The sequence below is a fragment of the Rhinoraja longicauda genome, chromosome 8 (assembly GCF_053455715.1).
Source record: "Rhinoraja longicauda isolate Sanriku21f chromosome 8, sRhiLon1.1, whole genome shotgun sequence".
Classification (NCBI taxonomy): domain Eukaryota; kingdom Metazoa; phylum Chordata; class Chondrichthyes; order Rajiformes; family Arhynchobatidae; genus Rhinoraja; species Rhinoraja longicauda.
In genome coordinates, this window is record NC_135960.1 from 27,685,568 (window position 1) to 27,709,781 (window position 24,214).

At 44.0% G+C, this 24,214-nt stretch overlaps 1 protein-coding gene across 1 annotated transcript in view; it reads left to right on the plus strand.

Annotated features, from left to right (window-relative positions):
• cfap221 (cilia and flagella associated protein 221) overlaps positions 1-24,214 on the plus strand; it is a 110,263-nt gene that overhangs the window by 41,606 nt on the left and 44,443 nt on the right. The window contains exons 9-12 of the mRNA XM_078404428.1: positions 5,468-5,606; positions 15,701-15,797; positions 19,067-19,175; positions 19,424-19,511. Coding sequence (XP_078260554.1) covers positions 5,468-5,606; positions 15,701-15,797; positions 19,067-19,175; positions 19,424-19,511 — 433 coding nt within the window. The remainder of the gene's footprint in view (positions 1-5,467; positions 5,607-15,700; positions 15,798-19,066; positions 19,176-19,423; positions 19,512-24,214) is intronic.

Consider the following 24,214-nt stretch of genomic DNA (forward strand, 5'->3'; position numbering starts at 1 on the left):
TTATGGAGTGAGTCAATATGACCTTGCACCGTGAGTAATGACAGTGTTGATGCCATGGATTAAGATATCTGTGACCTGAAGATATCAGTGTTTCAATCTGTACTATGGGGTGATAGCAACAGAATTGTTAATACATTAGTATTGTTGTTGGACAATTTTTTTTAAAAATGCAACAGCAGGGGCATTTACATTCCAATTTTCAGCAATTCTTATAAGCCACAACTTTCTAATCTAAATTTTACCACTTTGTAATTGACCTGTGATAAGCATGATGATATTGGCATGGTCTGGAAACATAATGGGGAATAATAATCTGTAAGAGTGAATCAAGTTGGGAAGTACCTAGTCTAATTTCCAGTGTATTGAGCTTGAACAGGATATGGAGCAAACCTTTCTAAATATGTGTAGGATCATTAATATTGCACAAATGGATTTGCTAGGCATTGGAGTTACATTCCTCTATTTGGAATGATTATTTGCTTTCTATTCTTTTTCTTTTGCCTCTTTTTCCTCTGTTGATTTAAGGCTTAACAGTTTTCACCTAAATATTTAATTTACCACTGAATTCATCGTATTAACACATTACAATGCATGTGCTATTAATTTAACAATCATTCAGTAAAATTTGTTAAGAGGGAACAATTTAATTGTCATTGAGTCTGATCTCATATGCTGTACGAAGGATTTTAATCCATACATCAAACAATATGTAGTGCAAGACTTTGTGTCTATCTTCATGAAGAATAAGTTGACAAAAGCAAGACTAACTAACATTGGTTGGTATCAGCCCATAGTTGTGATGTACAGTGCATTCAGAAGTATTCAGACCCCTACACCTTTTCCACATTTTGCAACGTTACAGCCTTATTTGAAAATGGATTAAATTCTTTTTTTTATCATCAATCTACACACAATACCCCATTATATAAAAGCGAAAACAGGTGTTTAGAAATTTTTGCAAAGTAATTAAAAATAAATAACTGAAATATCACATTGAAATAAGTATTCAGACCCTTTGCTATGACACTCATATTTGAGATTATGTTCATCCTGTTTCCATTGGTTATCCTTGAGGTGTTTCTACAACTTGATTGGAGTCCACCAGTGGTAAATTAAATTGATTGGACATGATTTGGAAAGGCACACATCTGTCTATATAAGGTCCCACAGTTGACAGTGCAAGTTAGACCAAAAACCACGCTACCAAGACGAAGGAATTGTCCGTAGACCTCCGAGACAGGATTGTGTCAAGACACAAATCTGGGGAATGGTATAAAACAATTTCTGCAGCATTGCAGGTCCCAAAGAGCACAGTAGCCTCTGTCATTCTTACATGGAAGAACTTTGGAACCACCAGGACTCTTCATAGAGCTGGCCGCCCGGCCAAACTGAGCAATCGGGGGAGAAGGGCCTTGGTCAGGGAGGTGACCAAGAACCCTGTGGTCACTCTGAGAGAGCTCCAGAGTTCCTCTGTGAAGATTGGAGAATCATCCTGAAGGACAACTATATCTGCAGCACTCCACCAATTAGGCCTTTATGGAAGAGTGGCCAGCCGGAAGCCACTCCTCAGCAAAAGGCACATGACAGCCTGCTTGGAGTTTGCCAAAAGGCACCTGAAGGACTCTCAGACCATGAGAAACAAGATTCTCTGGTCTGATGAAACCAAGATTGAACTCTTTGGCCTGAATGCCAAGCGGCACCGCTCATCACCTGGCCAATATCATACCTACGGTGAAGCATGATGGTGGCAGCATCATGCTGTGGGGATGTTTTTTAGTGGTAGGAACTGGGAGACGAGTCAGGATCGAGGGAAAGATGAACGGAGCAAAGTACAGAGAGATCCTTGATGAAAACCTGCTCCAGAGCGTTCTGGACCTCTGACTGGGGCGGAGGTTCACCTTCCAACAGGACAATGACCCTGAGCACACAGCCAATATAACGCAGGAGTGGTTTCGTGACAAGTCTGTGAATGTCCTTGAGTGGCCCAGCCAGAGCCCGGACTTGAACCCGATCGAACATCTCTGGAGGGACCTGAAAATAGCTGTGCATCCGCGCTCCTCATCCAACCTGACAGAGCTTGAGAGGATCTGCAGAGAAGAATGGGAGAAATTACCCAAATACAGGTGTGCCAAGCTTGTAGCGTCATACCCAAGAAGACTTGAGACTGTAATCGCTGCCAAAGGTGCCTCAACAAAGTACTGAGCAAAGGGTCTGAATACTTATGTAAATGTGATATTTCAGTTTTTTTTTAAATTACTTTGCAAAATTTCTAAACACCTGTTTTTGCTTTTTTATTATAGGGTATTGTGTGTAGATTGATGAAAAAAAAGAGAATTCAATCCATTTTAAAATAAGGCTGTAACGTAGCAAAATGTGGAAAAAGTGAAGGGATCTGAATATTTTCTGAATGCACTGTAGACCAGAGAATAGCTTTCCTGCAAACAGCACACAAACAGCTTTTGTGTGGAAACCTCCAGAATTCACTACAATAGTGCAAATTTGTCTGCTGCATTCTTATGAAAACTGAAGGAAATATACTGTTCAGTCACTTTCAAATTGGTTTCTCAATGTGGTTTCAAATTGGCATTAGGTCCCTTATTTTCATATTCAATAAGGTTAATGGCAGTTTCTGATGCGTGGTTTGGGTTAATTATGGAAGTAGATCACCTCATTATGGAGGGAACGTATTTTGATGTGGAATATGCCGACCCACTTACATTGTCCAAAATAATCCACTTGAAGTTGCATTAAATGTATTTATACCATAACTGTTTCCCTTTCAATGGGCGCACCTGCAAGATGTGCAATTGGATTTTTAAGTGTACAATGGATTTCTAAGCAGCTCAATAGATATTTAATCCTATCCTTAAAGGAATTATTGAAGCCATTTCACAAAAGGACTGGATAATAGTTTGGTTGAATGTTTGCCAGTGCAAGAAGGGCAGAGTGATAAGAACTCCACAAGTCAATAGTAGTCACTAGCCTATCCAACTCAACTGCAGAAGGAAATGGAGAAGATAGGTTACAGATATTTTGAATGAATGAATGAATGAATAAATGAATAAGTTTATTGGCCAAGTATGTACACATACAAGGAATGTGCCTTGGTGCTCCGCTCGCAAGTAACACCACAATACAATACAGTACAATACAATACAATACAATACAATATATCTTTATTGTCATTGTACCCAGGGGTACAACGAGATTGGGAATGCGCCTCCCATACGATGCAATAATTTAAGTAATTTAGACAACAGCAACCCAACAAAATAATTGTAACAGTTTTAGACAGGGTAAAGTGCAAGTTGATCTATGCGTTGTGACCATCCGGCTCAGCAGGACCGGTTCATAGCAGCTATGGCCCTGGGGATGAAGCTGTTCCTGAGCTTCAATTAAGAATAAAGCATAAAACATTAAAACATTAAGAATACAACATTGCAGTTTAAACATGTGAGTGAAATAAACCAGAGCAAAAAGAGACTACAGACTTTTGGTTATTGAGTAGACCTGCTACTCGCGGAAAAAAGCTGTTTTTATGTCTGGCTGTGGCGGCTTTTACAATCCTGAGTCGCCTTCCAGAGGGAAGTGCTTCAAAGAGTTTGTGGCCAGGGTGAGATGGGTCAGAGATGATCTTGCCTGCTCTCTTCCTGGCCCTTGCAGTGTACAGTTTGTCAATGGGGGGAAGGTTGCAGCCAACAACCTTCTCAGCTGATTGAACGATTCATTGCAGCCTCCGGATGTTGTGCTTGGTGGCTGAGCCAAACCAGACCATGATAGAGAAGGTGAGGGCAGACACTATGATGGCAGTATAGAATTGGACCATCATTGCTTGTGGCAGATTATGTTTCCTCAGCTGCCGCAGGAAGTACATCCTCTATTGGGCCTTTATGACTGTGGAGTCGATGGTGGCCCCCCATTTAAGGTCCTTGGAGATGATGGTTCCAAGGAACTTAAATGACTCCACAGATGTGACTGTAGTGTTGTTGATGGTGAGTGGGGGAGGGGAGAGGGAGCTCTCCTAAAGTCTAAAAGCAGTTTCACTGTCTTAAGAGCATTGAGCTCCAGATTGTTACGAAGGCACCAGGACGCCAGCTGTGTCACTTCCTGTCTGTGGGCAGATTCCTCCCCATCCTGGATCAATTCAATCAGGGTTGTGTCATCCGCAAACTTGAGAAGCATGACAGAGGAGTCTGTGGAGGTGCAGTCGTTGTTGTAGAGAGCGTAAAGGAGAGGGGAGAGTACACAGCCTTGTGGTGTTCCTATGCTGAGGGTCTGCAAGTCCGAGATGTGCTTTCCCAGCCTCACATGCTGCTTCCTGTCTGTCAGGAAGTTGATGATCCACTGACAGAGGGGTTCAGGCACAGTCAACTGGGAGAGTTTGGAGAGTAGTAGCTCTGGCACAATGGTGTTAAATGCAAAGCTAAAGTCCACAAACAAAATCCTTGCATAGGTCCCCTGGCAGTCTAGGTGCTGGAGGATGAAGTGCAGGCCTAGGTTGACTGCGTCATCCAGCGATCTATTGGCCCAATATGCAAACAGCAAGGGGTTTGTGCTGTGTTTCAGCTGGGCCAGCACAAGTCCTTAACAGGTCTTCATGACTACAGAGGTCAGTGTGACAGGCCTGTAGTCATTAAGACCAGTGATCCTTGTCTTTTTGGGTACAGGGACAATAGCGGAAACTTTGAAGCAGGCAGGGATAGTACAGGTTTGTGGGGACTGGTTGAAAATGTCTGTGTAGACCAGTGCCAGTCGTTCGGCACAGAGCTTGAGGGTAGAGGGGGAAACATCGTCCAGTCTTGGAGATTTCCGGCTCTTCTGTCTCCTGAATAGGCTCTCCACCTGCCCAATTGCTAATGTTGGAGATGGAAAAGTGACTAGACTGATTTTGGGCAGCGTAGTGTGTAGTGGACGAGTGTCCAGTCTTTGCAGACTGGAGTCAGGCTGTAAGTGGGTGTGAAGTGGTGATTGCAGATGGGTGGGGGTTGGGGGGGGGAGGGGAATGCCCAGTCTTTGCAGACTAGAGTCAGACTGTGAGTAGGTGTCAAGTCGTGATTGGGGTGGAGTGGGTGGGGAAGGGTTCAGTCTTTGCAGAACGGAATCAGGCTGTGAGTAGGTGTGAAGTGGTGATTGGGGGATTGGGGGTGGGGGGGGGATGGGGTCCCAGGGTTATGTTTCTGTTTCTCGAATCTGCAGTAGAACTCGTTCAGGTCGTTGGTCAGTTGACGATTGTCCAAGGAGCGGTGGGTTTGTGTGTATATTGTGTGACACCAAATGACAAAGGTCAGAAGTTCAAAGTGTGATAGATTCCGGCTGCAAGCTTACGTTGTACAAGGGTATGACTGTGTTGTGCAACTAAAAATGCTGTTGTTTTAACTTGTAATGTCCACCTGAACCCCAGTTTCAAAATATACTGTAACATAATTGAAAATTCAGATTTTCATTCAAATTACCCAATATACCCCAGGCCTCATGCTGAACATGAAGACAGTAAAGATATCACCACAAGAAAGTTATTAGATCCTCGGAGTATTTCACCAATGCAGATATCAAGAAAAAAGAGACATCTGAAAAAAGTATTGGATCATACCGCTGGAAAATTACCGGTAAGTTTTTTAGAAAACGTATAGGCATTTTCTGTGGAATAGTGAAAAAAAATTAAAGTTTCTAAGGACAAATTACTAATTCAGGTATAAAACCAGAAAATTTGGAAATAGCTCAGATAAATTAGGAGCAGGTAGGCTATTCAGCTGCACGCGCCTTCTCTGCCATTTAATAAGATCCTAATTGTCTAATTGATCTGATTATAACCACAATTAGAAACATAGAAAATAGGTGCAGGAGGAAGCCATTCGGCCCTTTGAGCCAGCACCGCCATTCATTGTGATCATGGCTGATCATCCCCAAACAATAATCCGTACCTGCCTTCTCCCCATATCCCTTGATTCCACTAGCCCCTAGAGCTCTATCTAACTCTCTCTTAAATCCATCCAGTGATTTGGCTTCCACTGCCCACTGTGGCAGAGAATTCCACAAATTCACAACTCTCTGGGTAAAAAAGTTTCTTCTCACCTCAGTTTTAAATGGCCTCCCCTTTATTCTCAGACTGTGGCCCCTGGTTCTGGATTCGCCCAACATTGGAAACATTTGTCCTGCATCTAGCTTGTCCAGTCCTTTTATAATTTTATATGTTTCTATAAGATCCCCTCTCATCCTTCTAAATTCCACTTTCCCATCTGACAATAGTAACCTAACACCACCTTGCATAAAAATTATCTATCTATCTCAGCAGCAAATGTAATTCAAAGTCAATATTTCCATTGCCCTTTGATGAAAAGCTTTTCATTGTACACTAAACTAAACTCAAACCCAATAGTCTTTCAAAGATTTCCAGCCCTTTGAGAGAAAAAACATTGTGTCATCTCTGTCATAAATGGGTAAGTCCTTATTGTTAAACTGTGACCTCTTGTTCTTGAACCTCCCGTAAGAATATCCTCTACTTATCCACACGAAGGATTCTTAAATTCTGATACATTTCAATCATGTCTTCTGTAACAATTTTAAACAGCAGATACAAACCAAGTCTGTCAATCATTCTTCATGAGACAACCCATCCATTCCAGGTGTTACTTAATTGATTTAATTGATTGAAAAAATACAGCATGGATACAGGCCCATCAGCCCACCAAGTTGATGCTGACGATCGATCCCCTGTTCACGTTAGTTCTATGTTATCCCACTTTTGCATCCTCTCCCAACACACTAGGGGCATTTTACAGTGGCCAATTAATCTACCAATCCGCACGTCTTTGGGATGTGGGCGAAAACCAGAGTACATGGAGAATACCTACGTGATCACAGGGGAATGTGCAAACTCCACCAGAGGTCAGAATCGAATCTGGGTCTCTGACGCTGTGAGATAGCAGATCTACCAGCCGAGCCACAGTGTGTTAATCTTTTCTGAACTGCTTCCAATGCTGTTACACCCTTCCTTACATATGGGGACCAGTTCTGTACATAGAATTCCAGATATGGTTTCACCAATATTGTATCTCCCTACTTGTAATCTCCCTACTTTTAGATTGAATTCCTCGAGCAATGAACTATTTCATTTTATTATAGACAATAGGTGCAGGAGGAGGCCATTCGGCCCTTCGAGCCAGCACCGCCATTCAATGTGATCATGGCTGATCATTCTCAATCAGTATCCCGTTCCTGCCTTCTCCCCATACCCCCTGACTCCGTTATCCTTAAGAGCTCTATCCAGCTCTCTCTTGAATGCATTCAGAGAATTGGCCTCCACTGCCTTCTGAGGCAGAGAATTCTACAGATTCACAACTCTCTGACTGAAAAAGTTTTTCCTCATCTCAGTTCTAAATGGCCTACCCCTTATTCTTAAACTGTGGCCCCTTGTTCTGGACTCCCCCAACATTGGGAACATGTTTCCTGCCTCTAACATGTCCAACCCTTTAATAATCTTATACGTTTCGATAAGATCTCCTCTCATCCTTCTAAATTCCAGTGTATACAAGCCTAGTCGCTCCAGTCTTTCAACATATGACAGTCCCGCCATACCGGGAATTAACCTAGTAAACCTACGCTGCACGCCCTCAATAGCAAGAATATCCTTCCTCAAATTTGGAGACCAAAACTGCACACAGTACTCCAGGTGCGGTCTCACTAGGGCCCTGTACAACTGCAGAAGGACCTCTTTGCTCCTATACTCAACTCCTCTTGTTATGAAGGCTAACATTCCATTGGCTTTCTTCACTGCCTGCTGTACCTGCATGTTTCCTTTCAGTGACAGATGCACTAGGACACCCAGATCTCGTTGTACGTCCCGTTCCTAACTTGACACCATTCAGGTAATACTCTGCCTTCCTATTCTTACCACCAAAGTGGATAACCTCACACTTATCCACATTAAACTGCATCTGCCATGCATCCGCCCACTCACACAACCTGTCCAAGTCACCCTGCAACCTCATAGCATCTTCCTCACAGTTCACACTACCACCCAGCTTTGTATCATCTGCAAATTTGCTAATGGTACTTTTAATCCCTTCATCCAAGTCATTAACGTATATTGTAAATAGCTGTGGTCCCAGCACCAAGCCTTGCGGTACCCCACTAGTTATTGCCTGCCATTTTGAAAGGGACCCATTTATCCCCACTCTTTGCTTTCTGTCTGTCAACCAATTTTCTATCCATGTCAGTACCCTACCTCCAATACCATGTGCTCTAATTTTGCCCACTAATCTCCAATGTGGAACCTTGTCAAAGGCTTTCTGAAAGTCAAGGTACACCATATTCACTGGCTCTCCCCCGTCAATTTTCCTAGTTACATCCTCAAAGAATTCCAGAAGATTAGTCAAGCACGATTTCCCCTTCGTAAATCCATGCTGACTCGGAACGATCCTGTTACTCCTATCCAAATGCTCCGCAATTTCGTCTTTTATAATTGACTCCAGCATCTTCCCCACCACTGATGTCAGACTAACTGGTCTATAATTTCCCGTTTTCTCTCTCCCTCCTTTCTTAAAAAGTGGGACAACATTAGCTACCCTCCAATCCACAGGAACTGATCCTGAATTCCAGAACATTGGAAAATGATCACCAATGCGTCCACAATTTCTAGCGCCACCTCCTTAAGTACTCTGGGATGCAGACCATCAGGCCCTGGGGATTTATCAGCCTTCAGTCCCATCAGTCTACCCAACACCATTTCCTGCCTAATGTGGATTTCTTTCAGTTCCTCCGTCACCCGAGGATCTCTGGCCACTAGAACATCTGGGAGATTGCTTGTATCTTCCTTAGTGAAGGCAGATCCAAAGTACTGGTTCAACTCGTCTGCCATTTCCTTGTTCCCCATAATAAATTCTCCTGCTTCTGTCTTCAAGGGACCCACATTTGCCTTGACTATTTTTTTCCTCTTTACATACCTAAAAAAGCTTTTACTATCCTCCTTTATATTATTGGCTAGTTTACCCTCGTACCTCATCCCGTATTGCCTTCTTAGTCATCTTCTGTTGCTCTTTAAAAGAGTCCCAATCCTCTCGCTTCCCACTCTTCTTTGCTTTGTTGTACTTCTTCTCTTTTATTTTTATGCTTACCTTGACTTCCCTTGTCAGCCACGGGTGCCTCTTACTCCCCTTGGAATCTTTCCTCCTCTTTGGGATAAATTGATCCTGCAACTTCTGCATTATTCCCAGGAATACCTGCCATTGCTGCTCCACCGTCTTCCCTGCTAGGGCCTCCTTCCAGTCAATTCTGGCCAGCTCCTGCCTCATGCCTCTGTAATCCCCTTTGCTATACTGTAATACTGACACTTCCGATTTTCCCTTCTCCCTCTCAATTTGTTGAGTAAAACTTATCATATTGTGATGACTGCCCAAGCGAAATATGAGATGCTGTTCCTCCAATTTGCATTGGGCCTCACTATGACAATGGAGGAAGCCCAGGCCAGAAAGGTCAGATTGGGAATGGGAGAGCAAGTTGAAGTGCTGAGCCACCGGGAGATCTGGTTGGTTAAGGCAGACAGAGTGGAGGTGTTGAGCGAAACAATCGCCGAGCCTGCGCTTGGCCTTGCCGATGTAGAGAAGTTGACCTCTGGAATAGCGGATACAATAGATGAGGTTGGAGGAGGTGCAGGTGAATCTCTGCCTAACCTGGAAAGACTGTTTCGGTCCTTGGATGGAGTCGAGGGGGGTGGTAAAGTGACAGATGTTGCGTCTCCTGCGGTTGCAGGGGAAAGTACCTGGGAAAGCGGTGGTTTGGGTGGGAAGGGACGAGTGGACCAGGGAGTTACGGAGGGAACAGTCTCGGCGGAAAGCAGAAATATGGTGGAGATGGGAAGATGTGGCCAGTAGTGGGATCCCGTTGGAGATGGCGGAAATGTTGGAGGATAATTTGCTGTATGCGACGACTGATGGAGTGGAAGGTGAGGACAAGGGGGACTCTATGCTAGTTATGAATGGGGAGAGGGGGAGCAAGAGCAGAGCTGCAGGATATAGAGGAGACCCTAGTGAGAGCCTCATCTATAATGGAAGAGGGGAACCCCCGTTTCCTAAAGAATGAGGACATCTCTGATGCCCTAGTATGAAACACCTCATCCTGGAAGCAGATGCGGCGTAGACGAAGGAATTGGGAGTAGGGGATAGAGGTTTTACAGGAAACAGGGTGGGAAGAAGTGTAGTCAAGATAGCTATGGGAGTCAGTGGGTTTGTGGTCGATGTCGTTCACTAGTCTGTCTCCTGTGATGGAAATGGTGAGATCCAGAAATGGTGGGGAAATGTTGGAGATGGTCCAAGTATATTTAAGAGCAGGATGGAAATTAGTGGTGAAATTTATGAAGTCAGTGAGTTCTGCATGGGTACAAGAGGTAGCACCAATGCAGTCGTCAATGTAGCGGAGGTAGAGTTCGGGGATGGGCCAGTGAACGCCTGGAACAGGGATTGTTCCCTACAAAGAGGCAGGCAGAGCTGGGGCCCTTGCGAGTGCCCATAGCTACGCCTCGGATTTTGAAGAAATGGGAGGAGTCAAAGGAGAATTTGTTGAGGGTAAGAACTAGCTCTGCCAGGCGGAGGAGTGTATTGGCAGATGGAGATTGGCTGGTTCTGCAGTGGAGGAAGAAACGGAGGGCTTCATCATCCCTGGATGTCCATAGTAAAGATGAGGGAGTGGGGGCCTGGAAAATGGAAGTTATTGAGGAGAGGAGAGCATGTGAGGTGTCTTGGTCATAGGTGGGAAGGGATTTGACCAGGGGGGATAGGATGGAGTCGAGGTAGGGGAAAATTAATTCGGTGGGACATGAACAGGCAGAAACAATGGGTCTGCCAGGACAATTCTGTTTGTGGATTTTAGGGAGAAGGTAAAATCGGGCCGTGCGGGGCTGGGGAACGATAAGGTTGGAGGCATTAGAGCGCAGAGAGCCGGAAGTGGTGTGATCAGTGACGATGTTAGAGATTAAGGCCTGGTGCTCGTCAGTGTGGTCATGGTCCAAGGATAAGTAGGAGGAGGTGTCTGAGAGTTGTCGTCTGGCCTCAGTCTGTTAGAGGTCTGCGCGCATAACTACCACGGCACCTCCCTTGTCAGCGGGTTTGATGACTAAGTCGGGGATGCTGCAGAGTGAGCGGAGGGCTACACGTTCAGGAGGGGAGAGGTTCAGAGTAAGTCAGGGGAGTGGAAAATTTGAGGCAGTTAATGTCACACCGGCAGTTAGAAATGAAAAGGTCTCGTGAAGGTAGATGGCCAGCCGGGGGAATCCAAGAGGAGGAGTTCCGCTGGAGACGGGAGAAGGGGTCATTACTGGGTGATGAGGACTCCTTCCCATGGAAAAAGGCTCGGAGGCGGAAGCGACAGAAGAAAAGCTCCGTATCGTGGCGGACCCAGAACTTGTTGAGTTGGGGGCGGAGGGGAACAAAGATGAGGTCTCTGCTGAGGACAGACCGTTTGGTATCAGAAAGGGGGAGGTCAGGGGGGATGGTGAATACCCGGCAAGTGTGAGGGTTGGGGTCAGATGAAGGCAAGCAGGCAGATGGAGGCCGAGGCGATGTCTGTTGGGGGGATGGTTGGTTTTCAGAGAGAAGGAGGGCATGAGGACCATTGTGTGGGTGGGGAATAGCTAGGGCCACCTGGCTAGCTGGGGAAGGGGGAGACCCAGTGGAACCCCTGCTGAGGTTCACTACTGGAGGGGGTGGGGCAGTAGGACCCAGCGGAGTCAAAATACGTGCTGTGGGAGTCTGCCTCGTGGGAACTGTGGGCCCGGTTCTGAGTCGGGGATTCGGGTAAGGAGACTGCTGCAGCCCGCTGCTGGGCAGTGGAGTGACGAGGGTCGGCAGAGTCGCTGGTGGAGGCCCGCGGGGAACTGGAGTCCGAGTCAGCGGGTGAAGCGTCAGTAGGTCCGGTCAGCGGATGGCCGGGGAGGAAGCAGCGGTCGGCACTGTCGGTGAGGCGGTGAAAGTCGGCGACCCCGGTGAGGCAGTGAAGGTCTGTGGCAGTGGCGATTGCGGCCTCAGGGAGGCCATAGAGGTCGGTGGTTGCGGCCATGGAGAAACCTTCGAAGTCGGCGGCAGCGGCGGTTGTGGCCCCGTGGAGACGGTGAAGGTCGGCAAAGGCGGCGACTTCGGTGGTCCGGTCCTGAGATTGGTCGGGAAAGCGGTGAGTCTGGCTGCTGCTCCTCGTGGCAGCAATGGCGTTGCGGGAATTGGCCTCGTGGTGTTCGGGCAGGCGGCGCGGACCAGCGGTGGAGCCTCGGGCCTGCGGGCAGTCGAGTCGGGGAGTATCGGTGGAGGGAGCAGACTGGAGGCGAGCGAGTTTACGATCCTTAGTGGAGTCCAGGGAGGAGAGGAAGCGTTGTTGAGGGCATGGATCCAGCGTTGGGGCCCGTTGTAGGTGTGGGTGAGTGAGGCTCGGAGCTGCGGGAGAGTCAGAGCGAGGGCCTGCTAGTGCCGGCGCATCGCCATTGCAGCCAGCGTAGAACGCAATGCACGGAAGGAGAACTGTTGGGAAAAGCAGCAGATAGACTGTCAGAACCTGTAGTCCGGCTTCGGTCTGAATTGGGAGGTCTGGAACTGGAGCTGGAATCCCCGAGGTAAAAGATGGAGGCACATGCAAGTCCCAAGAAAGCACACATGACTGTGGTAGCGGGTCTGGATTAATAATATAATAATATATAATAATATATTCCTTTATTTGTCCCACACCGGGGAAATTTGCAGTGTTACAGGAGCAAAGTGGATAGCAAGAGACATTCATTATAAATAAAAAATAAAGATAAGGATAATTGTCATCATTTACTGTGATTTTTCTTTACTGTTACTGTTAACTGTTAAATGTTATAGAGTTGGAGGGCAGAAGGAATCACAGAGGGGGAGCAGCGAGAGAGCATAATGCCTATATCACGTCAAAGAGAGGAGGAGAACTTCTTCAAAGTAGACATACCTTGAGGAGAATTCGCAGTGGAGCGGCAAGATGTGTAGGAAAGAAAACTGCAGATGCTGGTTTAAATCGAAGGTAGACACAAAATGCTGGAGTAACTTAGCGGGTCAGGCAGCATCTCTGGAGAGAAGGAATGGGTGACGTTTCGGGTCGGGACCCTTCTGCAGACTAGGGCATCAGAGATGTCCTCATTCTTTAGGAAACGGGGGTTCCCCTCTTCCATTATAGATGAGGCTCTCACTAGGGTCTCCTCTATATCCCACAGCTCTGCTCTTGCTCCCCCTCTCCCCATTTGTAACAAGGATAGAGTCCCCCTTGTCCTTACCTTCCATCCTATCAGCCATCGCAAACAACGAATTATCCTCCAACATTTCCGCCACCACCAACGAGATCCCACTACTGGCCACATCTTCCCATCTCCACCCCTTTCTGCTTTCCGCAGAGACCGTTCCCTCCATAACTCCCTGGTTCCCTCGTCCCTTTTCACCCAAAACACCCCCTCCCCAGGTACTTTTCTCTGCAACCGTGCAACACCTGTCCTTTTACCTCCCTCCTTGACACCATCCAAGAACCAAATCAGTCTTTCCAGGTGAGGCAGAGGTTCACATGCACCTCCTCCATCCTTATCTATTGTATCCGCTGTTCCAGATGTCAACTTTTCTACATCGGCGAGACAAGCGCAAGCTTGACGATCATTTCGCTCAACACCTCCGCTCAGACCGCCTTAACCAACCTAATGTCCCGGTGGCTTAGCACTTCAACTCCCCCTCCCATTCCCAATCTGACCTTTCTGTCTTGGGCCTCCTCCATTGTCATAGTGAGGCCCAGCACAAATTGGAGGAGAAGCATCTCATATTTTGCTTGGGCAGTTTACACCCCAGCGGTATGAACATTGACTTCTCTAACTTCCTCTGTCCCTCTCTTTCCCCTCCCCCTTCCCAGTTCTCCCAGTAGTCTTCCTGTCTCCTACTACATCCTATCTTTGTCCCACCCCCTCCCCTGACATCAGTCTGAAGAAGGGTCTCGACCCGAAACATCACCCATTCCTTCTCTCCAGAGATGCTACTTGACCCGCTGAGTTACTCCAGCATTTCGTGTCTACCTTCTACTTCATTTATTTAGTTTTCCTAATTAGTTGCTGTACTTGCAAATTAGCCCATTACAAATTACGGACATACAGATATCTCTACATCTCAGTTTATTAGCAAAAATGAGCAATTTCATCCATTCACATTGTGCTCTATTTAGACCTGGAGAGATGGTGACAAAAGTGAATAGCAGAATTGATGACATAGAAACAGAAGTAAACTTTCTCCAGTATGTACCATTCAATAACGTCATGGCTGATCTTTTGTCCGAGAATTACTTTACCGTACGATTTGGATGGCATATCCCTTGATTCTCTTAATATCCAAATATTTATCAACCTTTGTGTTGAATAACCTAAACAACAGCCTCCACAGCCCTATTCGGTAGATATTTCCAAAGGTTCACTGCTTTCTGACCAAAATAATTCTTCTCTTCTCTGCTCTGAATGGCAATTTGAGACTGTCAGCCCTTGTCCTAAGCCAGAGAAATATCTTCCTTGCAGCAACACTGCCAAAACCTGTACAAATCTTGTATATTTCAATGAGAACATTTATTATTATTATAATCTGAAGAGAATTTGGACTGTCTTCTTAATCTTGTTTGATACAATAAACCTGCCTTCCCAACAATCAATGAAACTTTCCTACATTTCCTCAATTGAATAGATAACTGCATTATTGAGGAAAGGAGGTCCGTAATCTATTTTTTTTCTCTCTCTCTCTCCTTTTAACAGTGCAGCTACATTTGGTACCTTCCAGTTTCAAGGCATTCCACAAATATCTTCATACAAAAATCAAGCAATGTCTGTGTAGTTTAAATTAAAAAAAATTACGTTATTAACAAATCTTCAGTAAAACTCCTACACATTGACAGTATTTCACACGATATCTTATCCACATTTTTATATACGGCGAAAGAAGATGGTTATCTTATTAATGTGCTGTTTTAGAGAACAGCATATTTACTGAAAATGTTCACCAGATTAGAGTGTATCAGATCTAAGAAAATGTTGGGCAAACGTGAATTGTTTTCTCTGGAGGGACAAAATGATAGAAATATATACAATTATGAGGGGCATGGATGGAGTAGATAGTCAGAGTCTTGCGCAGTGGAAAGCTCAGATACTGGAGAGCATAGGTTTAAAAGTGATTTGCAAGACAAGTATTTTTACACATAGAGAGATGTATTGCCCTTACAGAATTCACAAATCACAGCCCAAAAATTTGAGGTATGGAATAAAATTCACTCTCACAGAATTAACATGAAGAGACTTAATAAATCAGCACAGAATGATTTTCAACTTGCATTTCTTGATGCCACTGACACGACTACGTTATGAAAAATCGTAATTTGGCCATTTCTTCAGAGTGGAACACTCCATAATGTAGCCTGAACAGACGGGGAATAGAAGGAAACAGACAGGGAATAGAAGGAAACAGACTCTTTGCATGTGGATGGGTATTTTGTTTTTCATGGCGAGAAAGGCATAATCTTAACAAATACAAAATAAAGGAATTCAGTAGAATAGTTGTTTTTCTATACTCAGAAGAGGAGAACTCGTGATTCATGTACTCAGTCACAGTTATTTAATTCCAAAATAACCACTTACGTTCTATAAAATTGACATTAAACTGCATTGTGAAAGGATAAATACATGTTTTATTTTTATCAGGAAATAAAGTTTCCAGCAGATTTGTCGAATCCACATGCTGTTGCCCTTGTATTAAACCAGAAACCTGGCAAACTACGAATTAAAGATCTGCGAGAGGGTAATTCAGCAACTTGATCAGAGACATGATTATTATTTACAACATTTCTTTATTACGTGCAAGTAAAAGATCATTTTGTTTTGGATAATTTTTGATAATTCTTTCTATACAAAACAGGAAGAATGAATGGTTTTGGATTTTAGCAGGATTTCAGTCATACTATTTCCGTCATTCTAAACTCCAAAGCACATATAATATATACACCCAATGATTGTATTCTCATTGCAGACATGAAAATACATTCCTTGTGTATTCCTATTGCTTATCTACATTGGCCCAATTGGCCCTACATTTCCCATACTCTTACTTTAAATAGCTCCATGGCCTTCTCCAGCCCACAGCTATCATTTAACACTTCACTCCTTTAATTCTGCTTCAATTACATTTTCACCAACTTGCCCACCAGCACTGCACCTTTGGCAACTATGTTTCCTTGACTTATAGTCTGAAATTAACCCCTCAATCCATTTTTGCCTGCTACTTTAATTCATCTTTCCCACATAGCCATTGATTACTGTGTCCGCAGTAAAAATGATTGTAAATATAAGGACAGAAATTCTTGGATTGATTTAGAAATAAAGAACTGCATATGCTGGTTAATACACAAAAGGGCACAAAGTGCTGGAGTAACTCAGCAGGTCAGGCAACATTGCTGGAGAACATGGATAAGGTGACGTTTCGGGTTGAGCCCCCTTCTTCACACTGATTATAAGGGGGAAGAAAGGGAGAGGCAGTACGAAAAGTGGCAAGTTATAGGTCGACACAGGTGAGAGGGATATTTTGACAGCCTGATGGTTGGAACTAAGGCCAGATATAAGAACAATAGGTGTGAGACAGGTTTTTAAAGTTACGGATTGTAAAGCTAGGCGGAGGAAAGTAGCTGGGGGGGGGTCGGTGGGAAAAATACATGGGAGTCTCGGTGAGGCCCAGTGGGGGTTGTGGGGGTGGGGGGTCGGGTAGGGGAGGGGGGATGGAGAAGAAAGTAGGGGGTGGTTAGTTAGAGATGACTAAAAATTGGGAATTCAATGTTCCTACAATTGGGTTGGAAGCTATCGAAACAGAATATGAGGTGCTGTTCCTCCAGTTTGTATGTGGCCTCACTCTGGCAATGGTGGGCCAGGACAGAGAGGTCAGTGTGAGAGGAAGTGTAGTCCAGATAATGCAGGGAGTCGTAGGTTTATAGTAGATTTCTCCAATGTTATCTCACCACCAATCACATCTTCCCATCCCCACCCATTTCCGTCTTTCACAGAGACTGCTCCCTCCACATCTCCGTGATTCACTCATGCCTTACAACCCAAACCACGCCCTCCCCAGGTACTTTCCCCTGCAACTGCAAGAGATGTAACATCTGTCCTTATACCTCCTCCCTGGCCTCCATCCAAGGACCCCAGCAATCCTTCCAGAGGAGACAGTGGTTCACGCGAACCTCCTCTAACCACATCTACTGCATCTGGTGTTCTCAATATGGCCTCTTGTACATTGATGAGACCAAGTGTAGTATCGGCGACCGTTTCACTGAACACTTACGCTCGGTCCACCAACGCCGGCTGGATCTCCCAGTTTCTAACCAGTTTAACTCCCCTTCCCATTCCCACACTGTCCTTCCTGCCATGGACCTCCTTCATTGTCAGAATGAGACCACACACGAACTGGAGGAAAAGCACCTCATGTTCCACCAGCGAAGCTTACAACCCAATGGTATGAACATTGAATTCTCAAATTGTAGATATCCTCAAACTACTCTTCAAATCAGACTCAAACCTATTATTCTTATTTCTGTTTTTTGCTCCAAACATCTTCCTGTCAAAAGATCCAGGTTTCTTCTGCCCGTTATGATAAGTCTGAAGAAGGGTCTCAACCCGAAATGTTACCTATCCTTGTTCTCCAGAGATGCTGCCTGAGCTGCTGAGTTACTCCACTGCTTTATGTCCTTTCTTGCTAAGATTATTTAATTCTATTTACAGGCATTTGTTAGCCTGTGACAGAAACCCATTTCTCACATTCCACAGGACTTCATTTGTTTATTTATTCTGACAAATATAACAGCAATTAGAAGATGCTCCATGGGGGTAGATGGCATTGTCAGAGTCTGATAATGGAGAATTACTCTCAAGATCAACCCAAAATGCAGGAGTAACTCAGCAGGACAGGCAGCGTCTCTGGAGAAAAGGAATGGGTGACGTTTTTGCCCTTCTTCAGAATTACTCTCAATGAGACACTCTGAAGGCAGTCAGTTGATTAACCACTAATGTATTATGGAGATTGGTGAGCGAGAAACTGATAAAAAGATGTTGAGCACATCCAGCAGACTTCAAACATGACACAATGAAGTAGTAACATCTTTAAAAAACATTAAAGACTGTAATAATGCACATGAACCAGAAATTTACTTGCTTTTTCCAGAATGCCAATAGTTTTAGGATATCTATCAAATTTACCTATGTAATCCCATGTAAAGCTCTATTGCAGACAAGTTACCCAAAAGGTAACAAGAGAGCTATTTTTGTTGAGTTAGGAGAATATAATATTTTGGATATAAGAAGTGAACCCATTTTCCTGCCAACTAGAACAGCCTCCAATCTGACTTGTATTAGACAGGGGTTGAGCCCAGAGCCAAAAAGCTGCAGAGGAGTTCTTGTTTCATGTTCTCAGAAAATAGTTTGGATCTCCTGTCACAGGATCTTTGTGCCATTAATTAGCCTTATTCATTAAAGTCTTTTGCCTCTGCCCACATCAATCTCTTTTTTTAATGCTCTCTCCCTTTCTCTCTATTGTTTGAGTTATTTTTTATGCTCTCTCCTTTCACCCCTGTTAATGGTCGAGAAAATATGAGTTATGATAGGTGTGCAATAAATAACCTCAATTTGTTTCCACGATACATTTAGATTTTTAAATAAAGTTAGTGGATTATGGGAACAATTAATAATAATAATAATAATAATACATTTATTTTATATAGCGCTTTTCAGGAAACTCAAAGACGCTTTACAGAGCAAACAAGACATAAAAACAACGAACAAACAAAAGATTTAACCTTTGTATTACACCCAATCAAGTGCACACAGAATTAGAGGACCTGACCTTGGGTTAATTTGCTGATTGCTTTGGGGATGTGAAAGGTTATTTGTGCTTTTGTAAAATTATTTACCATTTCAAAATTTTGTGTTATCAAAATGGATCTTATCATTTGAAATGAATTGTAAATTCTGACAAAAATATAATTTTTGAGTTCTCTTTTTTCACATTTACAATCCTTTTCTTTAAAGCATTGGCTCACGTTCAAGGAGCATCACAAGGCAGACAGGCAAAAGAAGCAATGTTTAATCAAAAGGTCAACAATATTGTCAAGTCAGAGCAAGCTAACCAATTACAATGGTAAGTGAAAGGTAAAATAGGAAGTAAAATAGAATTGTACTGAGTTATATTATTGTTTGAAATGTGAAATGTGATTTTGTTTTATTTTTAATTTCAATATATTGGTTCTAAAATACTATCTGATAGATGGTTACTTAGAAGTACTCATTTTAACTAGTATTTTATCTATTCATTACAGTTTCCAGTTATTTTTCTTTTCATTTAGTTTCCCCAGTGATCACACTAAACATTTCTGTGTCACCTTTCAGGCAGTCACACCTTGGTAGAGATCCAATTTCTTCTAAAGCTAAACAATTGATTCTGGAAAATAGAGAACTAGCAGATGAAGAATACAAGGTTTGAAACAATTTATTGCTGTGAATATAAATTTAACAGTAACTGTTTGAACATGAGGTTGAACATCATTTTGTCCTCACACAGGAGCCAAGAAATGTTGTGGAACTAGTGTAAAATAACATGGTCACTCCCTGTTTTTTTTCCATCTCAGCATGCCCTGTGCCACTAATGCAGGGAGCTGCACTCTGGCTCCATACTGATGCAATATTTATTGTGAGTGCAATCATGAAATGGAAGCATAAATTCAATGGAACATTGGAGGAATACCCACAATCAGAGACACTTCTGAATTCAGATTTTCTGGAAGTGCAGTTGTGGATAGAAAAAGCAATAAAAAGACCAATAGCAACTGTGTTTAAAATTCACGATTTAAGAGAGATAACAATACTCTGTCAGTAATTGGGTAATATAGGATTTAATGCAATATATTAAATGAGGAACATAACGGCTTAGAGAGTACATGGGATAAATTCATAAAATTATGTCTGAACTGGTAAACCAGATTTTAAAGGAATAATTAGTGCTTTAAAATTATGGAACATTATGATAAGGCCATGAGGACAGAGCATATTTTTTTGGTTGAGTGATCAATGGTAGGTTACAGAATTTAAATAGTGACTAAGAAAGTGAACAATGAGATGAAGACAAATGTTTTTGTACAGGGTGGAATGCTTTGTCAATCAGTTTCTGAGATGGAAACTATTGCACCTTTAAGAGAAAAGTGGACAAATATCATATTTGAAATAAAACAGCTTTTATAATTACAGGAAGAGAATAAAGTAGTGGAAATTTTAGATTAGGGTATTAATGAACCAAATTAGATGAAACACAATGAGAAATTCAACACCGTTTCACCTGTTTATTTGGTGTTTAATTAGTAGTAGATAAATATTGTTTGGTAATTCTCCCCTCCATTTTCCCTGCAGGATTGGTGGTCTGCAAGCTGCAAACCACTGACTTTTAATTTTATAGTTTGCCATGGTATAGATGTTCTAAACGTGTAAACTGAGACAAATGTGGTGCTCCAAAAGGGTTTCCATTTGGGAAAAGCTTCTGCTTCATCTGTTTTGGTACTTTTTTCAGATCCGAAAAGAACCATTGGAGGACACAAAAGCAATCAGAAAATGTTGCATTTAGTGCATTCTATGAAGTCAGTCCTTTTCCTAGCACTACAAAAATATTACCAACTGTTTCTAGTGTGCTAAATTGATACTTCCTTGAATTGCTGATCTTATTGAATACATTTTATTTTGCTGATGGGAAACATTTCCTCCATCTGTGCAGTAAAGATCTATGCTTTAAAGGGACCAGCTAATGACAACGGGGCACCCATAATATAGATAAATGTAAAATCAGTATGATTCCAATAGCTAAGCCAGAAAATAACAAGAGTATCAAATTATATTACAATGAACCTTCGTTTTAATGGACCTCTTTATAACGGATTTTGTTCTAGTTGATTGACCTACCGATGGCTGCTCACGCCACTTTCCGGCTGGTTCTTCTTTCCTCATCGTCGATCGACACAGCTTCCTCAACCATTTCCATGTCGCTGCAACCGCCATGGCTGACCACACCAGCCAACATGTCCCAGCTACTACACTAGTCCCACCTGCCTGTGTTTGGTCCATATCCCTCCAAACCTGTCCTATCCATGTAACCTGTCTAACTGTTTCTTAGACATTGGGATAGTCCCAGCCTCCACTACCTCCTCTAGCAGCTCGTTCCATACACCTACCACCTTTTGTGTGAAAAAGATACCCCTCAGATTCCTATTAGATCTTTTCCCCTTCACCTTAAACCTATGTCCTCTGGTCCTCGAATCACCTATTCTGGGCAAGAGACTCTGTGCATCGACTCGATCTATTCCTCCCATGATTTTATAAATATCTATAAGATCACCCCTCATCCTCCTGTGCTACAAGGAATAGAATCTCAGCCTACTCAACCTCTCCCTAAAGCTCAACCCCTCTAGTCCTGGCAACATCCTTGTAAATCTTCTCTGTACCCTTTCCAGCTTGACAACATCTTTCATATAACATGGTGCCCAGTACTGAGCACAATACTCTAAATGAGGTCTCACCAATGTCTTATACAACTGCAACATGACCTCCCAACTTATATACTCAATGCTTTCACTGATGAATGTGACCACTTTATCTACCTGTGACTTGACCTTCAAGGAACCATGCATGTGCACTCCTAGATCACTCTGCTGTACGACACTCCCCAGAGCCTTACCATTCACTGTGTAGGTCCTGCCGATGTTAGAGTTCGCAAAATGCAACACCTCACATTTCTCGGTATTAAATTCCATCAACCATTCCTCAGCCCAAATGGCCAATCGATCAAGAATCAGCTGCAATTTTTCACAACCATCTTCACTATCTGCAAAACCATCAATTTTTGTATCATCAGGAAACTTGTTAACCTTGCCATGCATGTTCTCATCCAAATCATTGATGTAGATGACAAACATTGACATGCCCTGCACCGAAACCTGAGGCGCACCACTAATCACAGTCCGAGAAGTAACCTTCCACCATCAACCTCTGCTTCCTTCCATGAAGCCAATTTTCTATCAATTCAGCAATCTCTCCTTGAATCCCATGCAATCTAACCTTCCAGAGCAGCCTACCATGCGGGACCTTGTTGAATGTCTTACTGAAATCCATTTTCACAACATCTACAGCCCTGCTCTCATCGACCTTTTTGGTCATGTCTTCAAAAAACGTAATCAGATTTGTAAGACACGACCTCCCACATACAAAACCATGCTGACTATCCATAATCAGCCCTTGTCCATCAAAATGACTGTATATACTATCCCTCAAAATACTCTCCAGTAACATTCCAACTACAGATGTTAAGCTCACTGGCCTATAGATCCCAGCATTTTCTCTGCAGCCCTTCTTTAATAGAGGCACAACGTTTGCCACTGTCAAGCCTTCTGGCACCTCTCCTGTCTTTAAAGACGCCTCGTAAATTTCAAGCAGGTCTCCCGCAATTTCCTCTCTAGTTTCCCACAATGTCCTCGGATATATCTGATCAGGCCCGGGGGGATTGGTCTCCCTTCATACATAATAGCACCTTCAGCACGTCTTCGACCATAACACTGACTGCTTTCAAGACATTTTCATTGACTGCCCCAAGTTCCTCCATCATCCTGTCTTTCCCCTCGTTAAATACAGAGGAGAAATACTCATTGCAAACCTTGCCCATCTTCTGTGGCTCTACACAGAGGTGACTGCTTTGATTCCTGAGGGGTCCCACTCTCTCTCTAGTTACCCTTTTTCCCCTTATGTATTTATAAAATCGCTTGGGATTGTCCTTAATGCTATCTGCCAGAACTATCTCCTGACCCTTTTTTGCCTTTCTGATTTCCTTTTTTAGTTTACTCTTCAGTACGTCAAATTCCTCCAGGGATACATTTGATCCCAGTTGCCTATGCCTGTCCCATGTGTCCTTCTTATTCTTGACCAATGCCTCAATTTCCGTCGTCAGCCAAGCTTCCTTCCGTTTGCCTGCTTTACCCATCACTCTAACAGAGACGTATATATATTGAACTTTTATCAGCACACTTTTAAAAACATCCCACGGCTGATGTTTCTTTCCACTCAAATAACTTGCTCCAGTCAACTTGAGCAAGACCTTCTCTCATACCCTCAAAGTTGGCCTTATACCAATTGAGCATTTTAACACATGAACCCTCACTCCCTATCCATCCATAATTATCTTAAACCTAATCGAACAGTGGTCACTGGTCCCAAAAGGCTCCTCCACAAACACTTCATTCACTTGCCCATCCCATTTTTCCCCAATACTAGATCAATAGTCAATTTTATTTGTCACATACACATAAATGTGCAGTGAAGTGAAAGATTACCCACAGTCCAACAATAAGAGCAATAAAAATAAGCAATAACACACACAATCATAAACCAACACCAAACAAAAAGAAACATCCATCACAGTGAGTCTCCTCCAGTCACCTCCTCACTGTGATGGAAGGCCAGAATGTCTTTTCTCTTCCCCTGCCGTTTTCTCCCGCGGTCAGGCTGTTGAAGTTGCCACGTTCCAGGCCGCGCCGGACGGTGAAAGGTCCGCAGCGGGCCGACACAAGCCCCGTGACCCGGGGCGGGCGAAGACGCTGCCGCTGCACGTTGGGGCGGTCGGGGCTCCCGACATTGAAGCCCCCGCCGGGCAGAGAAAATCGTGCAGCCTATTTCAGGCCGCGCCGGACGGTGAAAGGTCCGCAGTGGGCCAACCCAAGCCCCGCGATTCGGGCCGGGCTAGACGCTGCCGCTGCCGGAGCTCCCGATGTCGGCCCCCACCCAGGGTAGGGCCTGCGAGCTTCCGATATCCGGCGAGCTCCGCAGCCGAAGAAGCCTCCGGATCCTCCGAAGGCGAGTCGCAGCTGCTCCCGCAGCGCCACCACAGCCTCCGAAGGCAGCCAGCTCCGCAGATGGTAAGTCCGGTCCGCGGGCTCTGCGAACCAGAGCCCAGGTGGTCCCAGGTGGAGGCCGCCAGCTCCATGTGTTTTGCCGATGGTAGGCCGCAGCGGGAACGGAGACACGGCCCAGAAACAAAGGTCGGGTCTCCGTTCGGAAGAGACAATTTTACAGTCCCTCCCCCCTCACATAACACACAACCACAAAATATACTACATCATATCTAAACACTACAATTAAGACAAAAAACAA